We start from the raw sequence: 27,748 nt of genomic DNA on the forward strand, positions 1-27,748 counted from the left end.
GTATTAGCCTGGGGTGAGTCCAGGTGGGCCTCCGCACTAAAGTAAACAGGAAAATAGGAGGGGTGTTCGACAACAATGACAAAAATCCATCGAATGGGCTTACCAAAAAAAACTTCCAAAAGGAATAATTAAACTAATTAATCTCTGCCTTTTTTGTTAAGTGCTCCAACTTCTTTGTCTTGAATAAGTCCTTTTGGAAGTTTCTTGGTAAGCCCTTATCACACAAGTGCTTCTAAACCACCTCCATTTGTCAGTCTTGCTTTTACAGAAGACTCATTAGGTCTGTTCACACCAATCATTAAACAAGTGTCTCTATACAAATTAACAAATTTGGCACATGTTGCAAACAGAGCGACTGCCTTTAAAAAGCAACAAATCCCCTTGAAAACAGCCTATTTGGCATTGATATGAGTCAGAAACAGTTATTATAGTATCAAAATTGACTACAGTGTAAGTAATCATATATTAAATGGTCAGTCATGTCCAAAAAAGTTTGGAACATCTGTACGTCAAAATGGGTGAATGAAGGTTGGGTGCTGATTTGACAAAGTCCATTTTCCCACTAACATGGTACAACCAGCTGCGGTGATTACGCTTTATCCAATAGCATAGACAGTGAGGCAGACCTGCCCAGCAGCTGACTTTCTTTACATAAGACATGTCGCATATTTTCTAACTATAGAAATACTGCACCAAACACCTTAGTTAAATGTAAAATTACTCAACTAAAACATCCTCGGCAAAAGCGTCAACATTTATTACAGAGTTCTTGAGTTATAGATTCTTTCTGGGGATTTTGAGGACATGAAATAGGCTAGTGTCTCATGGGGAACAAACATCATTAACCAAACGTGGAATCTTTCAGGAAACACACCTCCAAGACTGAAATTTTTCTAATGAGCAACAGAAAAACACATGCAAATTGGCATGTTCAGTGGCTCTTTACACTAAAGCCTGCATTGTTTCTAGTCTTAAAGACACAAGACAACATTGGTGTCCAATTAAAAGTCAGTAAAGGGTCATGACTTGGTGTTAAAGATGATTTAATCTTTCAGGTGACGTCTTTTAAAAAAATGACACGCATACCACGGAGAGTTGTTAAAACAGCCATGCTGGAATTCACGAGAGTGTGATGAGAGATTTACATCTACTTTACAAGTCTAACTTTGTCTTTTAATTCTCTAAACTTGGGGTTGCCTTTAATCTTCTTGTTGAAGAGTGCGAGCAGCTCCTCTTCTGATTTGAAATTTCCCTCTCCGCTGAATGAGTAGTAAGCTGACAAAACCTGGAAGGAAAAATGTATTGTGCCATTAGTGAAAACAGTGACAATTACAATCATGACCATGTCATATCACTATTCTAACCCTACGGGCATAATGTAAAATGGTTAAACATGCTGTTCCAGTAGTATGTATGAACTATATTTGATCAAATGTGCAAATAAAAGTGAGATGCCAGAAAAACTGATCTCTAACTATCTTGTGTGACGCACAATATTCCTAGATGTCTGATGAACATACCTTCTTCCTGAGTTTTTTAACCGCAAGTCCTTCTTCAGGAGATTGTTTTAAGACTGCCTTTATCGTTCCTTTCCAATTGAACTTTCCTGGAAGTCAAACAAGAGCATTAGTTGATCATGGCTAATCAAATTGTATTGGACACATGCGCCAACTAGAACAAGTGTCGACTTCACAGTGACATGCTGTTTTACGAGCCCATTCCCAACAGTGCAGTGTTAAAAAGTAAGACAAATATTTGCTAAATAAAAAAGGAAATAGTAGCACAAAAACAATAAAGACGCTATATACAAAGTGTACCATTACAGAGTCAATGTGTATGGGTACAAGGTAGTTGAGGTACAGTATTTACAGTGCATTCAGAAAGTATTCAGACCCCTTCTCTTTTTCCACATTTTGTTACGTTATAGCCTTATTCTAAAATTGATTAAAATTGTACTTTTTCCCTCATCAATCTACACACAATACCCAATAATGACAAAGTAAAAACAGTTTTTTAGAAGTTTTTGCAGAAAAAAAATGAAATCTCACATTACGTAAGTATTCAGACCCTTTACTCAGTACTTTGTTAAAGCACTTTTGGCAGCGAATACAGCCACACGTCTTCTTGGGTATGACGCTACAAGTTTGGCACACCTGTATTTGGGGAGTTTCTCCCATTCTTCTCTGCACATCCTATGAAGCTCTGTTAGGTTAGAGCGTCGCAGCACAGCTATTTCCAGGTCTCTCCAGAGATGTTTGATCAACTTCAAGTCTGGGCTCTGGCTGGGTCACTCAAGGACAATCAGAGACTTGTCCCGAAGCCACTCCTGTGTTGTCTTGACTGTGTGCTGAGGTTCGTTGTCCTGTTGGAAGGTGAACCTTCACCCCAGTCTGAGGTCCTGAGCTCTCTGGAGCATGTTTTTATCAAGGATCTCTGTACTTTGCTACGTTCATCTTTCCCTCGATCCTGACTAGTCTCCCAGTTGCTGCCGCTGAAAAACATCCCCACAGCATGATGCTGCCACCACCATGCTTCACCGTAGGGATGGTGCCAGGTTTCTTCCAGATGTGACGCTTGGCATTCAAGCCAAAGAGTTCAATCTTGGTATCATCTGACCAGAGAATCTTGTTTCTCATGGCCTGAGTAGGTGCCTTTTGGCAAACTCCAAGCTGGCTGTCATGTGCCTTTTACTGAGGATTGGCTTCCGTTTGGCCACTCTACCATAAAGGCCCGATTGGTGGAGTGCTGTAGAGATGGTTGTCTTTCTGGAAGGTTCTCCCATCTCAACAGAGGAACTCTGTCAGAGTGACCATGGGGTTCTTTGTCACCTCCCTGACCAAGGCCCCCCCCCCCCGATTGCTGAATTTGGCTGGGTGGCCAGCTCTAGGAAGAGTCTTGGTGGTTCCAAACTTCTTCCGTTTAGGAATGATGGAGGCTACCGTGTTCTTTGGGACCTTCAATGATGCCGACATTTTTTGGTACCCTTCCCCAGATCTGTGCCTCGACACAATCCTGTCTCGAAGCTCTAAAGACAATTCCTTCAACCTCATGGCTTGGTTTTTGCTCTGACATGCACTGTTAACTGTGGGACCTTATCTAGACATGTGTGTGCCTTTCCAAATCATGTCCAATCAATTGAATTCACCACAGGTGGACTCCAATCAAGTTGTAGAAATCAATGGAAACAGGATGCACCGGAGCTCAATTTCTTGTCTCATAGCGAAGGGTCTGAATATTTAAGTAAATACGGTATCCATTCCCCCCCCCCCACGCATTTGCAAAAAAAAAAATACACCTGTTCTCGCTTTGCCATTGGGTATTGTGTGTAGATTGATGAGGGATTTTTATTTTTGAATACTTTCCGAATGCACTGTACATGTGTGTAGGGGTAAAAGTGACTAGGATATATAATAAACAGAGTAGCAGCAGCGTATGTGAAGTGTGAAAGTGTATGTGTGCGTGTGGCGTCAATATGAGCGTGTCTTTTGTGTGTGTAAGCGTATGTAGTGTGTGTGTATGCATGTGTGTTGGAATGTCAATGAGTGTGTGTGTGTGTGTGTGTGTGTGTGTGTGTAGAGTCTAGTAAGTGTGCTTAGTGAGTGTGCATAGAGCCAGTGCAATGGAGTCAGTGCAAAGCAATTAAGAAATAAATAATAGGGGGGGGGGTTTCAATGTAAATTGTAGCCATTTGATGAACTGTTTAGCGGTCTTATTGCTTTGGAAGCTGTTCAGGTGCCTTTTGGTCACAGACTTGGCGCTCCGGTAGCGCTTGCTGTGCGGTAGTAGAGAGAACAGGCTATGACTTGGGTGGCTGGAGTCCGACTACATGCATGACAATTTAAAATTGAAGGTGCTTTTGTTGGATATCAAATAATCACTGTTTCCAACTATTCTTGAAAGAACATTCATGTAGGCCTACTCTGCAGCAAAGGGACGTGTCAACACTGTCCCCTGGTGGCTTCATTTTGAAAATGTAAAAAACTGAGGTAATGAACTAAGTCCAATGTACGTCCCAAATTCTCCACTTCTCTCGAAGTGTGCACCCTTCTCGGCATGGATTTAACAAAGTTGAAAACTCCCTCCAGCCAATGGTTTTCAATCCACGAAAGGGGCATGTGTGGTGTGCAAGTGCACACATCGGGGGGAAAAGTGTGGTGAATTGGGATGAATTGGGTCTTTTCACACTATGAAAACTGTGCAGGACAATGAGCACATTCTCAGAAGAACTGGTACCTTTGGAACCTGTTTGTCCTGCAGCACCCTCTGCCTCCTCCTCAGCCGCCTCTGTGTTTTGGTCATCTGGAAGGTAGAATAAAAAGAAACTGAATCAAAGACTAATGTGCATTTTCCAACCGCAAGTGTGAAGAAGAGAAGCAACGCAGTGTCACACTCACTTGAGAAAAGAACCCCTTGAAAATGTGTTAAATACCTCCGGAACTGTCCTTTTTACTTGTCTTCCGTTTCTTGGTGGTCACCTCTCCTCCAGCATCTTCCTCAGAACTCCTCTTCCTTTTTTTGTCCTTTCGTTTGCCTGCACTGGCTTCCTCCTCCTCCTCCTCGGTGTTACCGTTCTCCGGGGCTTTCTTTTCTTTCTTCCCGCTCTTCTTTTGTCTTGCCTCTTTGCGCTCACGCTTGTTCAACTTCTTCTTCTCTGGTGGTGGCTCCTCCGATGTGCCATTCTGATGGCCCCCATTAGTCTCGGTTTTGCTTTCAGCAACAGACTGCTTGGGTTCCTCTGTCTGAGTCGGGGCTTCGGGAGCCAGCTAAAATCAAAAGTTTATTCATATAACATTGTTTTGAATTATGAAAATTATATCAATTGCTTTAGTAAACGTCACCTGATTTGTAAAAATACACATTGATTCTGTTTTATATATCATATACACTGAGTATACAAAACATTAGGAACACCATAATATTGAGTTACACCCCCTTTTGCACTCAGATCAGCCTCAATTTGTCAGGGCATGGACTGTACAAGGTGTCGAAAGCGTTCTACAAGGATGCTGGCCCATGTTGACTCCAATGCTCCCCAAAGTTGTGTCAAGTTTGCTGGATGTTCTTTGGGTGGTGGACCACTCTTGATACACACAGGAAACTGTTGAGTGTGAAAAACCCACCAGCGTTGCAGTTCTTAACACATAAACCGGTGTTCCTGGCACCTACTACCATACTCCGTTCAAAGGCACTTAAATCCTTTGTCTTGCTCATTCACCCTCTGAATAGCGCACATACAGTCTGTGTCTCAAAGCTTAACTTTTTGGGGATAGGGGGCAGCATTTTCACTTTTGGATGAATAGCGTGCCCAGAGTGAACTGCCTCCTACTCTGTCCCAGATTATAATATATGCATATTATTGTTACTATTGGATAGAAAACACTCTGAAGTTTCTAAAAAAAAATTTGAATGATGTCTGTGAGTATAACAGAACTCCTATGGCAGGCAAAAACCTGAGAAAAAATCCAAACAGGAAGTGAGAATTTTGAAGCTGGCCGATTTTCAACTCATCGCCTATTCAAATCCCAGTAAGATATGGATCTGTTTGCACTTCCTACGCCTTCCACTAGATGCCAACAGTCTGTAGAACGTTGAATGAAGCTTATACTGTGATGTTGAGCCGGATGGGAGCTGTTTCAGTCAGTGGTCTGGCAGAGAGCCAAGTCCTGGTCACGCGCATTTCACATGGTAGCGACTTGCGTTCCATTACTTCTACAGACACAAAGGAATTCTCCGGTTGGAATGTTATTGAATATTTAGGATAACAACATCCAAAAGATTGATTCTCTACTTAGTTTGACAAGTTTATTCGACCTGTAATATAACTTTTTGAAGTTTTCGTCCGACGTTATGCGGGACCTGCACTAGCGTTTGGATATGTTTACTAAACGCGCTAACAAAAGTAGCTACTTGGACATAAATAACGGACATTATCGAACAAAACAACAATTTATTGTGGAACTAGGATTCCTGGGGGTGCATTCTGATGAAGATCATCAAAGGTAAGGAAATATTTATATTGTATTTTCTGATTTATGTTGACTCCAACATGGCAGATACATTTATTTATTTTCTGAGCGCCGTCTAAGATTATTGCATGGTTTGCTTTTTCCGTAATTTTTTTAAAAACTTTTTTTTTAATCTGATACAGCGGTTGCATTAAGAACAAGTATATCTTTAATTCTATGTAAAACATGTATCTTTCATCAAAGTTTATGATGAGTATTTATGTTATTTGATGTGGCTCTCTGCAATTTCTCCGGATATTTTGGAGGCATTTCTGAACATGGCGCCAATGTAAACTAAGATTTGTGGATATAAATATGCACATTATCGAACAAAACATACATGTATTGTGTAACATGATGATGAAGATCATCAAAGGTTAGTGATTAATTTTATCTCTATTTCTGCTTTTTGTGACTCCAATCTTTGGCTGGGAAAATGACTGTGTTTTTCTGTGGCTATGTACTGACCTAACAATCGTTTGGTGTGCTTTCGCGGGATAAATCCTTTTTGAAATCAGACATGTTGGCTGGATTCACAACAAGTGTAGCTTTAATTTGGTGTCTTTCATGTGTGATTTCATGAAAGTTTGATTTTTATAGTAATTTATTTGAATTTGGCGCTCTTTATTTTCACTGGCATTTGGCCAAGTGGGACGCTAGCGTCCCGCCTATCCCAGAGAAGTTAAAAATCCTTCTTTAACCTTTTGTCAATAGGGGGGTGCTATTTTCACTTTGTAAAAAATCGTGCCCAAATTAAACTGCCTCGTACTCTATTATTGCTCGTACAATATGCATATTATTATTACTATTGGATAGAAACGACTCTAGTTTCTAAAACCGTTTGAATTATATCTGTGAGTAAAACAGAACTCATTTTGCAGCAAACTTCCTGACAGGAAGTGAAAAATCTGAAATCGAGGCTCTGTTCCAGGGCCTTCCTATTAATTTGCCTGAAATCTATGGATCTACATGCACTGCATACGCCTTCCACTAGATGTCAACAGGCAGTGAGAGGTGGAATGGGGTGTCTAGCTTGATCTGAGGCCGAACAAGAGCTTTTGGAATGACGTGTCTGGAATTTATTGTCTTCGAAGGCGCGAGAAGGAACACCAGATTGTCTTCTGAAAAGCTTCCGGTATACACGTTAGATATCTCCGGCTCTGATTTTATTTGATATATGTGATAAAAACATCATAAAGTAGTTTTTTTAAACCGAGTTATATCAGTTTATTGAACGTTTATTGCGATTTTCGGAATTTTCTTTTCTTTGCGTCATGTGAAGTTGGGCACGTTTGCGCCACATGGCTAGCTATGTTTGCTAATTCGACAGGAGAAGAGGACATTCTAAAACCAAACAACGATTATTCTGGACAAAGGACTCCTTGTACAACATTCTGATGGAAGCTCAGCAAAAGTAGGAAACATTTATGATGTTATTTCGTATTTCTGTTGAAAATGTTTAGTCATATTTTCCGCCCTTATTTTGGGCGCTGTCTCGCTATAACGTAAGCTGTATGTCGTAATAAAGTTATTTTTAAAGATCTAACACAGCGGTTGCATTAAGAACTAGTGTATCTTTAATTTGCTGTACAACATGTATTTTTTAGTAAAGTTTATGATGAGTTATTTGATTAGATTAGGTGACTGTCCAAGATTTCTCCGGACAATTTTGTGCATTTTGACTACGTATTCACATTGTAAAACCACGAATTGTACCGCTAAATATGCACATTTTCGAACAAAACATATATGTATTGTGTAACATGATGTTATAGGACTGTCATCTGATGAAGTTTGTCAAGGTTAGTGAATAATTTTATATCTTTTGCTGTTTTTTTGCGATCGCTACCTTTGCGGTGAATGAATGCGGTTGTGTGGTTGGCTATTGTAGTAAGCTAATATAATGCTATATTGTGTTTCCGCTGTAAAACACTTAAAAAATCTGAAATATTGTCTGGATTCACAAGATGTTTGTCTTTCATTTGCTGTACACCATGTATTTTTCATAAATGTTTTATGATGAGTATTTAGGTATTTCACGGTCCTCTGTAATTATTCTAGCTGCTTTGGTGATATTTGTGATTGTAGCTGCAATGTAAAACTATGATTTATACCTCAAATATGCAAATTTTTCGAACAAAACAGATTTATTGTATAACATGTTATAAGACTGTCATCTGATGAAGTTGTTTCTTGGTTAGTGACTAATTCTCTCTCTATTTGGTCGGTTTTGTGATAGCTACCTATGCGGTAAAAAAAATGGTGAAAATATGCGGTTGAGTCTTTTGCTATTGTGGTTAGCTAATAGAAATACATATTGTGTTTTCGCTGTAAAACATTTTAAAAATCGGAAATGATGGCTGGATTCACAAGATGTGTATCTTTCATTTGGTGTCTTGGACTTGTGATTTCATGATATTTATATGCTAGTATTTACTTGTGGCGCTATGCTAGGCTATGCTAGTCAGCTTTTTTACTGATGAGGATGCTCCCGGATCCGGGATGGTGACTCGTGAGAAGTTAATGTGTCTCCTCCCCTTTATCTACACTGATTGAAGTGGATTTAACAAGTGACATCAATAAGTGATCATAGCTTTTACCTGGATTCACCTGGTCAGTCTGACATGGAAAGAGCAACTGTCCCTAATGTTTTGTACACTCAGTGTACAGTACTAACGTGACATCTGTCCAGTGGTGTCAAGTGTCAAAATTTAGATAAAAATAGGGATGCACGATATATCGGTAAGCATATTGGAATTGGACAATATTAGCTAAAAATGCCAACATCGGCCCGATGTCTAGTTTAACGTCGATGTGCAAAACCGACATCAAAGCTGATTAACCTCGCCCATGTCTGCTGTGTGGATCTATTTTTTTGAAGTTTCAAAGGAAGATAACGAAATGTCCATATGCAACGTCTGTGCTGCTATTATTTCCAGAGGGGAGAAAGTGAAATCTGTCAATACCAGAAACCTAATAACTCATTCGAAAGTGCATCCTCCCAGACGTTCAGCGGCTACTTAGAACAAAAGCAAAAAAGAAAAAAACACACACACGTCCAACAACTAAACAAGTTCAAGTTGAGCAGTCATTTGAAAGAGTAAGAATTTCAGCGAGACAATTCAAAGGCGAAATCCATTAACCTTTTCTCAATACAGGGGGTGCTGTTTCCACTTTGGAAAATATCGTCTCCAAATTAAACTGCCTCATACTCAATTCTTGCTCGTACAATATGCATATTATTATTACTATTGGATAGAAAACAATCTCTAGTTTCTAAAACCGTTTGAATTATGTCTGTGGGTGAACCAGAACTCTTTCTACAGCGAAAATCATGACAGGACATGCGAAGCTCTGAAAAATAGTCTCTGATCTCGGATCAGTTTTAAGCTCTGTGTGTGCCCTATGGATCGAAATGAACTGCACCCGCCTTCCCCTGGATGTCAGTAACCAATGAGAAGTGGAATGGCGTCTCTACGTGTTTCTCAGAGTTTATAAAAGGCAATGGAGTGAGATGTCCCTTCTTTTCGACGCTCGCCAGGACGCAAGGGAGGACATCAGAATGGCATGCTCAAAAGCTCTCGTTATTGACCAAAGATCTATCCGTCTGTGATTTAATTCGATATAGGTGTTAGAAACATCATAACGAAGTTATTTGAAACCGATTTATATCAGTTTATGCGAGTATATTGCTATTTTTCGGAATTTCCTTAGTATTGCGTTTGAGGATTTGGACATGTGTGTGCCGTGTAGCTATCGTTAGCTGCTAGTTCCGAAGTTGAAGAGGTCGTTTTACAACAAAGCAACGATTCTTTTGGACAAAGGACACATTGCCCAAGATACTGATGGAAGCTCGTCCAAAAGTAAGAGTTATTTATGATTTTATTCCGTATTTATGTGGAAAAATGTAAACGCAGTTGTCGGCCATTTTTTGCGGCACTAGTCTGGCTGTAACTCACAATGTATGTCTAGTAACGTTAATTTTAAAAATCTAAATCAGCGGTTGCATTAATAACCAATGCATCTTTCATTAGCTGTCCAACCTGTATTTTTTTTGTCAATCTAATCGATAAATAATCGTAAACATAGGTGCCTTTCCAAGATGGCGCCGGCCAGATTGCATGCCATGTTTTGACAGATTACATTGCATAACCACGATTTGTGATGCTAAATATGCACATTTTCGAACAAACTCTATATGCATTGTGTAATATGATGTTACAGGACTGTCATCTGAAGAATTCTGAGAAGGTTAGTGAAAAAATTAATATATTTTGGTGGCGATAACGTTATCGCCCCTTTTGCATTGATTCAATGCTGGGGTGATGTTAGCTCATGTGGTATGCTAATATAACGATATATTGTGTTTTCGCTGTAAAACACTTAGAAAATCTGAAATATTGTCTGGATTCACAAGATCTGTGTCTTTCGATTGCTGTATGCTGTGTATTTTTCAGAAATGTTTTAGGATGAGTATTTTGGTAATTGACGTCGGTCTCTGTAATTATTCCGGCTGCTTCCAACGCTATTTCAGATTGCAGCTGCAATGTAGAACTGTGATTTATACCTGAAATATGCACATTTTTCAAAAAAAACATATGCTATACCATAAATATGTTATCAGACTGTCATCTTATGAAGTTGTTTCTTGGTTAGTGGCTATATATATATCTTTATTTAGTCGAATTAGTGATAGCTACTGATGCAGGAAAAAAATGGTGGAGAAAAAAAGTTGTGTCTTTTGCTATCGTGGTTAGCTAATAGATTTACATATTGTGTCTTCCCTGTAAAACATTTTAAAAATCAGAAATGATGGCTGGATTCACAAGATCTGTGTCTTTCAATTGCTGTAGGCTGTGTATTTTTCAGAAATGTTTTAGGATGAGTATTTTGGTAATTGACGTCGGTCTCTGTAATTATTCCGGCTGCTTCCAACGCTATTTCAGATTGCAGCTGCAATGTAGAACTGTGATTTATACCTGAAATATGCAAATTTTTCAAAATAAATATGCTATACCATAAATATGTTATCAGACTGTCATCTTATGAAGTTGTTTCTTGGTTAGTGGCTATATATATCTTTATTTAGTCGAATTAGTGATAGCTACTGATGGAGTAAAAAAATAGTGGAGTAAAAAAAGTGGTGTCTTTTGCTAACGTGGTTAGCTAATAGATTTACATATTGTGTCTTCCCTGTAAAACATTTTAAAAATCAGAAATGATGGCTGGATTCACAAGATCTGTATCTTTCATCTGGTGTCTTGGACTTGTGATTTAATGATATTTAGATGCTTGTATTTACTTGTGACGCTATGCTAGGCTATGCTAGTCAGCTTTTTTACTGTGGGGGGTGCTCCCGGATCCGGGATGAGTACTAAGTAGAAGTTAACGCCAAGATAACGGAATTCATTGCCCTTGACAATCAACCACTATCTGTCGTGGATGATGTTGGCTTTCGCCGACCGGTTGAGCACCTTGAGCCCCGGTACACACATCTAAGTAGGTGCTATTTTTCAGATGTTGCCCTACCAGAGTTACACAGTATTGTTGAAACGCACATCCATGAGCTACTTGCTATGGGCGTCACTGCTATTAGCTTCACGACTGACATTTGGACCAGCGATGTCAGCCCCATGAGCATGCTAAGTCTGACAGCACAGTGGGCCGATGAGAATTTCGTACTGAGGAAAGCCGTATTGCATTCTCAAAAATGTGCTTGTTCTCATACCGCTGCTGCCATGAGAACATGTTTGAACCTTGGAAACATGAACACACTCCTAGCGCCACTGACTCGAGAAATAAGTTCATCAACTGCATCTGCAGCAGACGTGATACCCTCTGACATGGCATTAAAAAGCCCGCTCAACAAAACTGCAGACACAGAACGTGTGGTTAAAACCTGCAAAAGTCCTCTACTAGAGGCTGTGAACAAGCGATTCTGTGGCATTCTCTCTGAGGTCTCTTTACTGTGTCGCCACCATTCTCGATGCTAGGTACAAGGACCGCTACTTCGATGCAGACAAGAAACAGGGTTTACGTGAAATGTTACAGACAGTTGGAGAAGATGGAAACGGACAGAGTGACAGTGCACACCGAGGAAGAGGACCCACGACAGAAGAGGCCATGGACAGACAGAGCTGAAACGTGACCCTAATTATGTTAACACTCTTCCTTTAAGAGATACTCACGCTGCTGGTTGCTGCTGAAAAGATGTCCCACACCTGGTCATGCAGCGTGGAATTGTGGATCTTCAGACTGTTCTTCATCCAGTTCTGATGGAGTGAGCACCACGTGACAGCATTATTACAACAGAGTGATTTAACATTTCAGCAAGCCAAGCATAAAATAGCAGTAAACGGACACTGCGGGCCAGCACAAAGTCACGCACCACTGACAATAACGAACCATCATATCCTTAGCAACGATAGAAATAACCAACCTGGAACTTCGACTTCTTTCGTGGGACGTTATCATACGAACTGACTTGATTTAGAACATCTTTCAGCTTGGCACTGATTCCTGGTTTGTTCATGGCTTCTTGGATCCTCTATGGAAAAATCTCATCCATTAATCATCTACCCACAAAGTGCTGATAAACAAAAGAGGGAAATCAGATGAATGATCTATTTCTCACTTGAATCCATTGTTGCTGTTTGACATCCCCTTTTTTGGACTTAGCCTCATAGCCCTTGCCTCCATACTTTTGATCCTCACTGATGCATTTGATGTGGTCCTTGTAGTCATTTCCCCTGTTGGGGGAAGACATAGAATAGCTATGTACCCATCATAATCATTTACCTGTTCAACATGTGATGTTGGCTTGAACCAGTATATGTGTTTGAGACAAAGCACAGATTCAAACTCCCATTCACCAGCTCTGCAAGCGTTATATCAAAACACGTTTGTTGATCGCAAAATATGGAGTTTCGCTAAGCAGCCATCTTCATTTACTCCCGTTACGGCCGGTATCTATTCCAATACCTAATCAGTTTAGTCCTAGTTATACGGTGCCTACAGAAAGTATTCATACCCCTTGACTTATTCCACATTTATTTTGTTGTGTTATAGCCTGAATTAAAAATGGATTCAATAGATTTTTTCCATCACCCAACGACACACAATACCCCATAATGACAAAGTGAACCCGAGTTAATGCATGTTAGAATCACCTTTGGAAGCAATTACAGCTGTGAGTCTTTCTGGGTAAGTCTCAGAGCTTTGCACACCTGGATTGTACAATACTTGCCCATTATTCTTTTGAAAATTCTTCTGTCATATTTGTTGATCATTGATAGAAAACCATTCAACTCTTGCCATACATTTTCAAGCACATTTAGGTCAAAACTTTCACTCAAGTGTAGATTTGGTCTTCTGTTTTAGGTTATTTTCCTGCTGAATTAAATCTCCCAGTATCTGGTGTAGAGGTCGACCGATTAATCGGAATGGCCGATTAATTAGGTCCGATTTCAAGTTTTCATAACAATCGGTAATCTGCATTTTTGGACACTGATTATGGTGTACTCCACGAGGAGACTGCGTGGCAAGTTGACTACCTGTTATGCGAGTGCAGCAAGGAGCCACGGTAAGGTGCTAGCTAGCATTAAACGTATCTTATAAAAAACAATCAATCTTAACACAATCACTAGTTAACTACACATGGTTGAAGATATTACTAGTTTATCTAGCTTGTCCTGCGTTGCATATAATCAATGCGGTGCCTGAAATTGTGTCACTTCTCTTGCGTTCAGTGTAAGCAGAGTCAGGGTATATGCAGCAGTTTGGGCCACCTGGCTCGTTGCGAACTGTGTTAAGACCATTTCTTCCTAACAAAGACCGTAATTCATTTGCCAGAACTTTACATAATTATAACATAACATTGAAGGTTGTGCAATGTAACAGCAATATTTAGACTTGGGGTTGCCACCCGTTCCATAAAATACGGAACGGTTCCGTATTTCACTGAAATAATAAACTTTTTGTTTTTGAAATTATAGTTTCCGGATTTGACCATATTAATGACCTAAGGCTCGTATTTCTGTGTGATTATATATTATAATTAAGTCTATGATTTGATATTTGATAGAGCAGTCTGACTGAGCGGTGGTAGGCAGCAGCAGGCTCGTAAGCATTCATTCAAACCGAACTTTCCTCCGTTCGCCAGCAGTTTTACGCAATGCTTGAAGCACAGCGCTGTTTATGCAAGCCTATCAAGCCTAGCAAGCCTATCAACTCCCGAGATTAGGCTGGAAATACTATAGTGCCTATAAGAACATCCAATAGTCAAAGGTATTCGAAATACAAATGGCATAGAGAGAAATAGTCCTATAATAACTACAACCTAAAACTTCTTAACTGGGAATATTGAAGACTCATGTTAAATGGAACCACTAGCTTTCATGTTCTGAGCAAGGAACTTAAATGTTATCTTTTCACATGGCACATATTGCACTTTTACTTTCATCTCCAACACTGTGTTTTTGCATTATTTAAACCAAATGGAACATGTTTCATTATTTATTTGAGACTAAATAGATTTTATGGATTATATTAAGTTAAAATAAAAGTGTTCATTGTTCATTCAGTATTGTTGTAATTGTCATTATTACAAATATATATTTTAAAAAAAATTGTCCGATCAATCAGCATCTGCTTTTTTTGGTCCTCCAATAATCGGTATTGAAAAATCATAATCGGTCAACCTCTAACATATACACATATATACATATTTTTAAAAACACATATTTAACCCATTTTTTGGGTAGCATAACACTACCTTCATACTTTCATTTTTTTTAACCAGTACCGGTTACCTTCAGACTAGTCCCGTGACACACCATCGTGTTTGTGACAGTCTCCCATTTCCTTAGAGTGGACATAATAGTGTCCTGACCAAAACCAGACAGAGCACACATTACACCAGTTATAAGGTCTCTTCACTGGCTGCCTGTGAGTTTGAATTAATTGTAAGATTCTTCTATTAGTTTTTAAATCAAGTGACTATTGTGCAACCCAATACATGTCAGATATGCTTTTAAGTTATGCATCCAGTAGATCCCTCTGGCACTGGCCTTTTAACTATCCCAAAGCCTAGGACCAAAATGCATGACAAGGCAGCCTTTAGTTATTATGCCCTCAGCCTCTCGAATAACCTGCAAGAGAATCTAAGGGGGGACAACACTGGAAATATTTAAAAGAGATCTTAAAACTAATCTTTTTTAGCTTTGCTTTTCCACAGGTCACGTTTATTTTATCTTAAGTTTGTTGTGGAGTTAATATTAGAGCTTTGTTTCTCCTTCATTTCCCCCCCTGTGAAGCACATTGCGTTGCATTCCATGTCTGAAATGTGCTGTATAAATAAAGCTTGATTTGATACCTTGTGTATATTGCCAGTGATCGTTACTCATTGTGTATTTATTATTACATGTTATTAACTTTCTATTATTTCGTATACTTTCTTTCTCTGCATAGTTTGGAAGGGCCCGTAAGTAAGCATTTCACTGTTAGTCTACATCTGTGTTTTACGACGTATTTGATGAATGCAATTAGACTTTTATGTACTTCCAAATAAGGTCTAAATAAAAATGTACAAGCAATCGAAAAAGTGTCTCTTCGGCAGCCCCAATGCATACATTTCTATTTAGACCTTTTTTGAAAGTACATATCAGCCGTAACGGGAGTAAATTAAGATAGTTACTCAGCGAAACTCCATATGTAGTGATCAATGAACGTATTTTAACGTTATAACGCTATAGCACAGCTGGGGAATGAGAGCTTTGAGCGCTTGAATATGAGCCTTATGGGCGTTAGAGGTGTCTAACGCACAGACAGATACTGGTTCAATGTTGGCTATGCAAAGCAAGCAACCAAACTGCGATGTACCCAACATAACAAGAGAAAAAAACATTCACAAGCACTTACCAAAAGTCTTTTCCGCAGTCAATGCATGACAAAATTTCACATCCACGGCACATGTTCACATGTTTTTCGACTTGGGCTTTCTTTAGTGATTCACCACACGCATTGCACGTGAAGAAGACCATGTTGGACTAACGTTAGCTGACTACGTACTAGCTAACGTTAGCTGATACTACCGTTATTTTATGGCTCAATGAATACTACCAACTACCACAAGTCAATGAACTCAACAAAACAAATTCCTTTAGGACAACGTTGCCTTGCTTGCTATATACTATACCAAATTACGTTTAGATCGATACAGAGTGAGACACATGGCATGGGCCAACAATTCCTGAACTAACTTACCGGGCGGTAGCTAGCTTACGTTAGCCGGCTAGCTTACTCTAGTCATGCAAGGAACAAGCTTGTTACTTAGTAAGTTACAACGGTATTTGAAACAAACATTGTGTCATATGAATGATATGAAGCTACTACATAGGTCATTAGCTGTAGTAGCAATACAAAGACGTTGGGAAAAAAACACATGTAGGTTCGTCAGTGCAAAGTTTAAAAACACGCGACTTCTTTCAAGACAGGAAGTGTTACATTATTTCCCTTCCGGAAAGGCGGCAGATGGTTTTGAGGAGTTCCAGTTGATGACATGAATCTTAAATATTTTCTTATGGCCCTGGGCCCAGATTCACAAAACCTTCTTAATTAATCCTCCTGTTGTGTTCGTTTCATGTTAATTAATTCTGTGTTCCCGGTCCAAAATCCCCGCCCCATTATAGCTGATTATAAATCCATAATAATACATATATTATTACCTAATGTTGTGTTCGATCTTTTTTATCAACTTAAGTTCTTGTGAACATTACACGTTTTGAAATTCTATTTGCTATTTATGGCCTGCAGGCCTCATTGACCTGAGCTCATACAACTCGTTTTTGAGTAAAAAAAGCATAATGTATGGATTATTTTGACTATAAAAATACTCAGATGAAACATATTGTGCTATTTATCATAGACTACTTTGTGTCAAAGTTTAATAAGGACATTTGTTTTGAAACCATTTCAAATGTTTAAATAGTGGCACAAAATAACATCTGTTGTGTTCACGGTCAAAACTGACCGGTATGATTTTATTAGTAAAGAAAGGACATAGGCCCAAAACTACACATGAAAATTTTACCATATTACAAAATTAATGTCTGAACACATTAAAGAACAACAGTAACAATAACAGTATTACTAACAATAACAAAAACATTAAAATGTTCACAATCTGTCAATCAATGGTGGTTACATTTTGTGTGTTCTCATGCAAATGTTGGACAATACATGGTGGTTGTTGCATGTGCCTTCCAAATATATGCACTGTATATATGGCACATAATGCTCGTTTTGACATCTCTTTTGCACCTCTCCTTTTGTCTCTTCTGTCTCTGGCGGCCGTAGATCTTGCTTCTGGCCCTTGTATATCTCTCACCAATCCAGCCGAGGATGGTGTTCAAGGAAGATGTTGGCGCCTTTGAATGAGGGGTGCCACCATGGCTTTCTCCAACTCTTCAAGGAATAGTCTCCTCTTGAAGAATTTCCCCTGCTTCCAGCCTGGATTCACTTCCATCCACACCACAAACGTGTTGTAGGCCGACACATCTAGGATGTTGAAGAACACCACCATGGGCCAATGTGCCGTCATCCCCTTACAAGAGTATGTGCCAGTAACCTGCAAAAGTGGAAAAATCTGTAAATAAAATAATGAGTACATGCAATTGATACTTCATGTCTTGCATGATGACGTGAAAAATTGCATCAAGCGTTGTTTTAATTTATCACATCTAAAACATATTTACATATTCAAATGAATAGAATTGACTCCATATTGTTCACAAATTCAATGAGCATTTCACCAAACAACAACATCTCTTATTTTTATGGTGCAGATAAAACAATCTGGTAATAGGAAAAAAAGTACATGAGACTTGAAACATGAAAAGTAACATACCTTATCAAGGTTGTCAACTCCCCCTTTGTTCCTGTTCTAATCCAGGACAGCGTTGGACTTCTTGTCCTCCCTGGTACTCACAGCGACATCCCTGTGCAGAGTTGTCATCAGGAGCACATTCTTATTTTTCTTCGGGCAGTAGGACATGAGTGTGTGTATCGGTGAAGGTAAGTTTAGAGGGAAAACGATCCCTGTCCTTGGTAGTGAATAAGGCAGGAGGCAACTCAGGCTTGTTCCTCCTGACCGACCCCACCATGGTAATTATTTTTGGAGCAGCTCCAGACCATGAGCATATGACGTGAAGAAATTGTCACATGTTATGTTGTGCCCCTGGAGACCTGCAGTCATTTCCAGGACCACCCGCTTCCCCTGGTTCCTTTCGGGAACACCGTCAGCAGGTATCCCGGTGTGAACCTGTATGTTCCAGGCATAACTTGTCCTGGCGTCACATGCTGCCCATATCTTTATTCCATATTTTGACGGTTTGCTTGGCATGTACTGTTTGAATGGGCAGCGTCCCCTAAAAGCGACCAGACACTCATCCACTGTGATGTCTGGACTTGGGTTATAGATGAGTGGCAGGCACTCCATCCACTTGTGCTAAATCTCTCTGATCGCTGCCAGCTTGTCTTGTTGACGAAGCCTGGTCTTGTATCACGGTTGTCGAAGCAAATCACCCGTGACAACACGTGAAATGTCTGGAGTGACATAGTGGCACGAAAAATTGCCCGACCAGACTCTGCATCCCATAAACTGGTGGTAGATTAGTTTCTGGATCTGTACCAACCAGCCAAAATCAAGAGACCCACGTATGCTTGGACGTCTACCTCCTTCCAGTTGTCTTTGTAAACGCGTCTCCCCTCCAAGTTTGTCATGTTTATCACTATAGTTTCGATTGACTCTGTCAGGAATAGCCCGAAGCAGGATTTTATGTCATCAACCTGGGATATGGCGTATCTCGATGGCCCTGGGGTTATTCTGATAACATTTTCAGCCGACAGCCAACCTCTCAAGTGGGGATGAAGACCAGGACAAATTCCCATTCTTTAAAAGGAATGTAACAGCAACCTCAGCAGAGCCCTGTTCCTCATCACTGGATTGTTCCACATCGGTAGTCTCTTGGTCTTACATTTACATTTACATTTAAGTCATTTAGCAGACGCTCTTATCCAGAGCGACTTACAAATTGGTGCATTCACCTTATGATATCCAGTGGAACAACCACTTTACAATAGTGCATCTAACTCTTTTAAGGGGGGGGGGGTTAGAAGGATTACTTTATCCTATCCTAGGTATTCCTTAAAGAGGTGGGGTTTCAGGTGTCTCCGGAAGGTGGTGATTGACTCCGCTGACCTGGCGTCGTGAGGGAGTTTGTTCCACCATTGGGGTGCCAGAGCAGCGAACAGTTTTGACTGGGCTGAGCGGGAACTGTACTTCCTCAGAGGTAGGGAGGCGAGCAGGCCAGAGGTGGATGAACGCAGTGCCCTTGTTTGGGTGTAGGGCCTGATCAGAGCCTGAAGGTACGGAGGTGCCGTTCCCCTCACAGCTCCGTAGGCAAGCACCATGGTCTTGTAGCGGATGCGAGCTTCAACTGGAAGCCAGTGGAGAGAGCGGAGGAGCGGGGTGACGTGAGAGAACTTGGGAAAGTTGAACACCAGACGGGCTGCGGCGTTCTGGATGAGTTGTAGGGGTTTAATGGCACAGGCAGGGAGCCCAGCCAACAGCGAGTTGCAGTAATCCAGACGGGAGATGACAAGTGCCTGGATTAGGACCTGCGCCGCTTCCTGCGTGAGGCAGGGTCGTACTCTGCGAATGTTGTAGAGCATGAACCTACAGGAACGGGTCACCGTCTTGATCATATTCTGTATTGTCTTCAACTTCTGACACTTCCTCCTCTAATGCATCTTCACTGTCAGTTTCCTGGCTTATCTCCTCCTCTCCAGTGTCATGATCAAAGATATGACCAAGAGCCTCACATACCGTATATCGTTTGGTCATTGGGCTGCCACAGAATGAATTGTGAGCAAGACATCAAAAAAGCTTTATATACCAGAGCTGCGAGAAAAGTTCCATATATTATTGAAACAATATAGCGATTGTTTGTGAGAATGCCAACAGGTGTGGTTCTCGTGCGGGAAATATTATTTTGGGGAAAGGTCCCCTTGGGGGTTGCCATGGAAGCCAAGAAGGGGAGTGAGGTGTGTGTGTGTGTGTGCTCAAACACACATGCATGTGGGGGTCTGGGAGAGGAAGTGTGTTCATCTGATGAATGGGCATGTGCCTGAATTCAATTTTATACACTAATTGTAGTCTCACCAATTCCTTTCTAATGACCGGTCATTTTTGACCGGGAACACCACAGGTGTACAAAAGTTAAATAAAACACGCAAAATGTAATGAAAATCATCTAAATGTATTTGTGTGTTCAGATGCCCTGTGTGGACAACGTCATGGAACCTTATGACAATCAGATTAAATCAACTACATTCTTGGAAGAGTTCTAGTGTTGGATAGCCATAGTCAGCTAGTTAACATAGAATCCCTCTCTGTTTGAGCCCGGTGTTTGAGTAAGCTAAACTAGCTAGCTGCATTCTCTAGCTAAGTGAAAGTTAAAAAATAAAACCAAATATCTCTCTCCCTCGCTTCTTCTTAATTTTGGGAAGAAATGAATCTGTTCAAAATTGTTCAACTATTGTCTTTCTCTCTCTTTGAGTCAACTACTCATCACATTTTATGCACTGCAGTGGTATCTAGCTGTAGCTTATGCATTCAGTACTAGATTCCTTCTCTGATATTTTGATTGGGTGGACAACATGTTAGTTCATGCTGCAAGAGCTCTGATAGGTTGGAGGACGTCCTACAGAAGTTGTCGTAATTATTGTGTAAGTCTATGGAAGGGAGTGAGAGCCATGAGCCTCCTAGGTTTTTTATTAAAGTCAATGTACCCATAGTAGGACGGAAACTAGCTGTTCTCCGGCTACACCATGGTGCTAACCTACAGAATGCTGCTGAGGCTACTGTAGACCTTCATTGCCAAACAGTGTGTTTTAATAAATTATTTGGCGACATGTTAATATATTTATTATAGTTCAATCTAAAAAGGAAAACTTTTTTTGTTTCACTATTTTTATGAAATTCACTGAGGATGGTCCTCCTCTGAAGAGCCTCCACTGCCCTGTGCCCATCTCAGTGCAACATGATCAATCCAAGTGTCACGACTTCCGCCGAAGTCGGTCCCTCTCCTTGTTAGGCTGCGTTCGGCGGTCGACGTCACCGGCCTTCTAGCCATCGCCGATCCACTTTTAATTTTCCATTTGTTTTGTCTTTGTTTTTTCACACCTGGTTTCAATTCCCTAATTACATGTTCATTATTTAACCCTCTGTTTCCCCATGTTTTTTGTGCGTGTTTGTTTATTGTAAGTTCAGTCCGATGTTTGTGGGCTTGGTGTTACTTCATGTATTTTGTCATTTTGAGTAAAGTTCATTGTGTTACTCATCTCTGCTGTCCTGCGCCTGACTCCTCTGCACCAGCTACACCCAGACCTTTACACCAAGGCTTCAACTGGATGCCTAAAATGTGAGAAATGCTGGAGTTCCAAAAAAAGCCATGTGATGTGCACTTGTGTCAATTTTGAAATGCAATAAATGGAAGATGGCAAAGGAGATAGTGATGTGAGTGAGAACATATGAAAATAAAGTGTGGGGTGCCCTCTTGTCTCCTTTTTGTCATTGCTGATGAAAATGTATGTCAATAATGATAGGAATGTACTGTAATTTAAAAATAATAAATATGTACATTTTGGTAGATTTTTGTTTTGTACTGTTGAAAAACAGATGTGGGCAGTAGTACCCAAAATATGTATTTGTTTATTTCAGTTTTAGTATTTTTGCCCCCAAACACCGGTACAGTTATTTTCAAGACCTGGGGAATCACAATCTGGTGTTTAATATATATATATATTTTAATGGTTTGCTGTGCTTTTCACAATAAAAACCAAATAATTTCTACTTGCCTCAAAACGCTTGATTCTCCTAAACAGGAAGAGCACTCTAGAAACCAAAATTTTAAGGTAGTCAAAATCCCTCCAAAAATGCCTTACACTTTAGAATCACCTAGAGCTATATTATTCATCTTTAAGCTTCACAACTGCGGGAGGGTGAACTCACAATTTTAATTAGATTTTCTTTATTGTAGGTTCAAAAGAAGCACGCTTTCCTCTTACATGGTAGGATGTTACGCACGCCTCTGAGAAGAGGGAACGCAACTCCCTGCTACAGCTCAACTCTCTGTGAAGTGCAAGAGGTATGGACTGTAGGTGCGAGAAAGGACGACAAAGGCAGAATTTACCGTTTACTAGGATTTATTTCCTACACGGTAATATGGGGAAAAGGGGCTGGACGGAACCAAAGCAAAGAAAGTAAATATCAAAGCTTCCCCCTCTCCTATCTAACCTGCCTACCCACTTAACTTACCTAACTTAGCACCACCTGGTGCCCTAACCAAAATACAGGGGGTGGTCCGCCCAGGTCTTACCTAGTGTGCCTAGACAGTAAATATACTACGGGTATATGTATGCCCGCGGGCCTCTTGCCTAAGCACTCCCTAGGTGCCTTCCCCTTCCCCCCTGGGAACAAATGAAACAGAACAAACAATCCACAACAAAACTGAGAAAACTAACTCATGTCACTAAAGAACAACAAACACAGAACATAGCAAAACTGCTACCAACAACAACTAACATAGTACATACTCACGACCAATATGCTTTAACCCTCAGCAATGCTCTATATAACATTCAATGTCAACCTACAATGATCTCTCTCTAATCTTTTCTCCAAAACATTCAATCTCCCTCTAATCTTTCCTCTCTCTCTGCCTATCTCTCTTTCAATCAAACTCTCTGCATTCCTCAGCCTTCAATGATCTCTCCCTGCCTATCCTCTCTCTAATAATTTCTCTTCCTCTTAAACAGAACACTGGCTTTTATATCTTCAGGTGGCTATTAGCTGATTAGAGTCAGCTGCTTCTTGACGAGGGGGCGGGGTCAGCTCTCCAATCATCCATTGAATCGACCAATCAGCTGGTTGGGGAGGCTTCCAGGAAGCCATCTCCTGAAACACACACACTCAAATACAAAAGCTACAACACAGAAACTGGGGAACGTAACATAGGACTATTGCTTGTAACTGTTTTTTGTTGTTGACACTGTAGCATTTGATTTAAACATGTCAATTATGGATTCCAATAGTATACTCTTATAAAAATGGGTTCCAACAGGGTTCTTTGGCTATCATCAAAGGAGAACGCTTTTTGGAAACAGGTAGGCCTATAACTTTTTCTGGTTCCAGTAAGAACCCTTTTGGGTTGCATGTAGAACCCTCTGTGGAATGGAACCCAAAAGGGTTCTACCAGGATCCAAAAAGGGTTCTTCAAAGGGTTATCCTATGGGGACAGCAAAATAATCCTTTTATGTTCTAGTTAACACCTTTTTTTTCTAAGAGTGCAGGCCTATATTGCAGTGGTGGTTCCGTAGCTTTCTGTTAAAAAAAAAAAAAGTTAAATCATGGTGTGTTCAGATAATCAGAAATACTATGAAACATGTCCACTTTTAGCACATTTACAAGCAGCCTGCTTGCATGCGTGATCACTCAACATGGACAGAACCATCAAAAAATACATGCTCACGTGCAAAAAATAAAATAAGACATTTTACAAAAATCTTAAATGTTATGAAATAACATGTAGCAGCTTGAATGATTTAACATAAATTACAGTAAATCAACGCTGTAGATTATAAAAGACGGGAATTAAGTGAACATTTACTGGTGGTGATAGAGATACGGTGTGTGTGTGTGTGTGTGTGTGTGTATAACAGGGAATTTATCAACATTAACAAGCAAAGGGTAGCCTAAACAATTCACACAATGACACAATTGTAACGTCTGTCTTCGGGTGAAAGAGAGGAGGACCAAAATGCAGCGTGATGATAATCCATATTTTAATTAGGATATTTAAACGACGAACAAAAACAACAAACTGACAGAAGGAACCGAAAACGCTACAGTCGTGAACATGGGAACACAGAACAGATGAACACCCGAACAGGAACAATCACCCACAAACAAACAGTGAAAACAGGCTACCTTAATATGGTTCCCAATCAGAGACAATGACAAACACCTGCCTCTGATTGAGAACCATATTAGGCCAAACAACAAACCCAACATAGAAACACAAAACATAGAATGCCCACCCAGCTCACGTCCTGACCAACTAAACAAAGACTAAACAAAGGAAATAAGGTCAGGAACGTGACAACAATAAATGCTCACAATTTGTAAAGAGACAGAAACATGCCTTTAGTGCATCTTCGCCACATTCCCTTCTTGTCTAGACATTTGTTTTAATACTCAGTACACGTAGCCTAATCCTTACAAGGAATAGGCCTAGGTGTAACCTTCACATGGTCAGGTATAAAGCAGTAGTCATTTATGGAAAACCAACGAAAAATCAAAAGGGCCGATGTGGCACATCGAAAAACAATTATTATTTTTACCGATGCCTGTCTATTCATAAAAAGCAGAAGATAGTAAATATCATTAATAACAATGGTTAGCTTATGCAAAATAATAGGACAACATTAACCATATAAATTGATAGCCTAAGGAGTGCATGGTGACAGTGATTGTGTCTGTTAAACAGGTACATTTACGGTAAACTGGGAGCTCTGAGGGAAAAAACAAGGTCAAATCATGACATCAGGGATTTTCAGGTCAGAAAGTCGGAGAAAGATACCCGAGTTTCCGAATTGGAATTCCGAGTTGGATGATCATTCAAAACTATTTTTCCCAGTCGGAGCTCGTTTTTTTTTCTCCAGATTTTCCACAGTTGTCTTGAACGCACTGAAGTCGTCAGAGATTGCTGATTTCCGAGTTCCCTGTTGTTTTGAACTGTGCACTAGAGACCTATGCTATCTCTTATTTCTGAATAGGGCTCCAACAAAGAAGCCCTCGTATCCATATTGATTTGAGAAATAAGCATATCTACACAGTAATGGTGGTTGGCTGCAAATCAACTAGCCTAATAATTTTTTTATAAAGGTGATAAGAATTTGTCATTATAGTTAAAACTTGGTAGAGCTCCACCTGTCTAAATTGCCAATGTGTCGACATTGTAAAATAAACATTTTACCTTTGTCCTCGTCTTTGTTCCAAAAATTCTAATTCAAAAATCGTCATCACACTACCCTATTCCATCTGGACAAGAGGAATACCTATTAAAGAATGCTGTTCATTGACTATAGCTCAGCATTCAACACCATAGTACCCTCCAAGCTCATTATTAAGCTTGAGGCCCTGAGTCTCAACCCCGCCCTGTGCAATTGGGTCCTGGACTTCCTGACGGGCCACCCCCAGGTAATGAAGGTAGGAAACAACATCTCTACTTCGCTGAACCTCAACACAGGGGCCCCACAAGGGTGCGTGCTCAGCCCCCTCCTGTACTCCCTGTTTACCCATGACTGCGTGGCCATGCACACCTCCAACTCAATCATCAAGTTTGCAGACGACACAACAGTAGTAGGCTTGATTACCAACAATGACGAGACAGCCTACAGGAAGGAGGTGTGGGCTCTCGGAGTGTAGTGTCAGGAAAATAACCTCTCACTCAACATCAACAAAACAAATGATTGTGGTGTCGTGACTATCATTAATGCGATGACATGCTATTTATCGAATAATTAGTAACCTGGGGCACCACGGGAAAAGTTTAATGAGTAACCATTTTCCGAATTAACTCAAGAATATCAGAATCTCAATATCATAGCAGTCAACCATTCTCATATCAGTCTCATTCTGAACATTGCATAATCATTTAAATCTGCATGAACCCTAGTCTACATGATGACTCAGTGATACACAAATTGGCTAAATTATTTATTTACTAACTAAATTATCACACAGAATTACATAAACACACACACACGATAGATTATACTAACGATTACTAACATAATGCAATGAAAAGTTCCTAGTGGACTAAGCCGATATGACGTCTTGTTACACAATGAAAGGGGTGGGGAACGAAAGAGCGGGAGAAGGAGAGACAAAGGAATTCAACTATTGTACATACAGTTGAATAATACGCTCATCGTAAATATGGATATTTAGCACCCCAACAACCGCTCATTCGGATTGAGAAATGCAATGTACATATTTATGCTTATGTCTGTAGTGAATACTCGAGAAAAAGGTGTAGAGTCAAAACAAACAATACCTCAAAGGCACAAACACAATTAACTGAACTAAATAAGGAGCTGATACATGTGAGTAACTAACACAGGTGAAATCAATGATCAAAAAATTAAAGAGAGGGCTACGTTCAAGAACACAATGAAACAGAATAGAGTTGACTAAGACAATACAGAACCTTACAGTATCCCCCCCCAAGGGAGGCTCCTGATGACCCAACGGCACCGGAGGGAGGAGCAGACGTGGCCGCCTACCTCGGGGGCGAGATCCGGCAGGCTGTTTTGACAAGGTTGTGGACTGACCCAATGTTCTGCGTCGAGGCTGATGTCCAGTGGGTCTGTTCGGGGGTCGATCCCGAGGATGGGGATGGCCTGAATGGCATAGGAAGGCTCCCCTCCGACGTCCAATGGTGGGGCGCACTGTGGGTTGGACTGGAGGATGAAGAGGACTGTAGGTGACTGGTTTTAACACAGACACATTGAAGGATGAGGAGATTTTTGCTGGGGAGGCGGTAGAGAGCCACACACACTGTCCGGGGTGAAAGAGTGGCGTAGGTCAGTGGTGTCTGTTGTCAAAGCTTTTCTGGGTATTAGAGGCTTCCTGCAGATGCCGGTGAGCGGTCTCCCATACCCGCTCACTGCACCGAAACCAGTCGTCAACAGCTGGAACAGTACCAGGCTCTGCCTCCCAGGGAAACATGGGGGGTTGGTAACCAAGTACACACTGAAATGGAGTAAGGCGGAGGGATGAACGCATGAGTGAGATCTGAGCGTATTCAGCCCAGGCCATATACCGACTCCAGTCGTGTAGCGAGGCAGAACATTGTTGGCGGAGGTACTTTCCTATTTTTTGGTTCAGATGTTCCGTCTGCCCGTTGGTCTGGGGATGGTACCCGGAGGAGAGGCTGAGGGCGACCCCCAGTCAGTCACAGAAGGCTCGCCACACCCGGGACACAAACTGGGGCCCGACGTCAGAGACAATGTCCTCCGGAATACCATACAGACGGAACACCTGCTGGAACATACACTCAGCCAATTCCATGGTGTTAGGTAAATGAGGAAGAGGAACCAGACGACACATTTTAGAAAAACGGTCTACTATGACAAGGATGGTGGTGTTACCAGAGGATTCAGGAAGGTCTGTGATGAAGTCAACAGCTATGTGGGACCAGGGTCTGTGAGGGATTGGCAAAGGTTGAAGCTTACTGGAAGGGTGATGACGAGGGCTTTTGGTTTGGGCGCAGACTGGACAGGAGAGTACGTAATCCCTTACGTCGGATGCCAGTGAGGACCATCAGAATTTCCGGGCTAGAAGTTCGGTGGTTCATGTAATGCCCGGATGTCCTGACCCCAAGGACATGTGACACCATTGCATCAGTTGGGGTCTAACAGCTGCTGGTACGTAACTCCTCCCAGCTGGTGTCTCTGGAGGTCTGAGGTTAAGGCTTCTTGTATGGCAGAGTGAACCTCCCACTGTACCGGTCCCATAAAGCAAGAGGAAGGAAGAATGGGTGTAGGATCTGAGTTACTGGTCGGAAGGTCAAACTTGCGAGAGAGGGCATCAGCTTTTACGTTATTCTTTCCAGGGA

The 27,748-nt window shown here is 40.8% G+C and overlaps 1 protein-coding gene and 1 long non-coding RNA gene across 2 annotated transcripts; both read right to left on the reverse strand.

Moving 5' to 3' along the window:
- Positions 1-1,026: 1,026 nt before the first annotated feature.
- On the reverse strand, positions 1,027-16,617 carry lyar (Ly1 antibody reactive homolog (mouse)). The gene is made up of 8 exons (XM_071384203.1): positions 15,924-16,617; positions 12,640-12,754; positions 12,445-12,552; positions 12,194-12,277; positions 4,430-4,763; positions 4,234-4,299; positions 1,521-1,606; positions 1,027-1,285 (listed from the first exon to the last, which is right to left on the reverse strand). Exons 1-8 carry the CDS (start codon positions 16,043-16,045, stop codon positions 1,148-1,150), a joined length of 1,053 nt encoding a protein of 350 aa, XP_071240304.1. The 5' UTR covers positions 16,046-16,617; the 3' UTR covers positions 1,027-1,147.
- Positions 16,618-17,011: 394 nt separating this feature from the next.
- LOC139564579 (uncharacterized) lies at positions 17,012-18,450 on the reverse strand. The gene is made up of 2 exons (XR_011672785.1): positions 17,911-18,450; positions 17,012-17,631 (listed from the first exon to the last, which is right to left on the reverse strand). It is a non-coding gene; the product is annotated as an uncharacterized lncRNA (long non-coding RNA).
- Between the last annotated feature and the right edge of the window lie 9,298 nt (positions 18,451-27,748).

This window comes from Salvelinus alpinus, chromosome 2, assembly GCF_045679555.1.
Source record: "Salvelinus alpinus chromosome 2, SLU_Salpinus.1, whole genome shotgun sequence".
Classification (NCBI taxonomy): Eukaryota; Metazoa; Chordata; class Actinopteri; order Salmoniformes; family Salmonidae; genus Salvelinus; species Salvelinus alpinus.

Coding starts and splice junctions, on each gene's coding strand:
- lyar (XM_071384203.1), bottom strand. CDS start 16,045: ATGGTCTTCTTCACGTGCAATGCGTGTGGTGAATCACTAAAGAAAGCC. Junction 12,553..12,639: donor AACAGCAACAATGGATTCAA/GTGAGAAATAGA, acceptor ATTTTTCCATAG/AGGATCCAAGAAGCCATGAA. Junction 4,764..12,193: donor TTTCAGCAGCAACCAGCAGC/GTGAGTATCTCT, acceptor TTTTGATTTTAG/CTGGCTCCCGAAGCCCCGAC.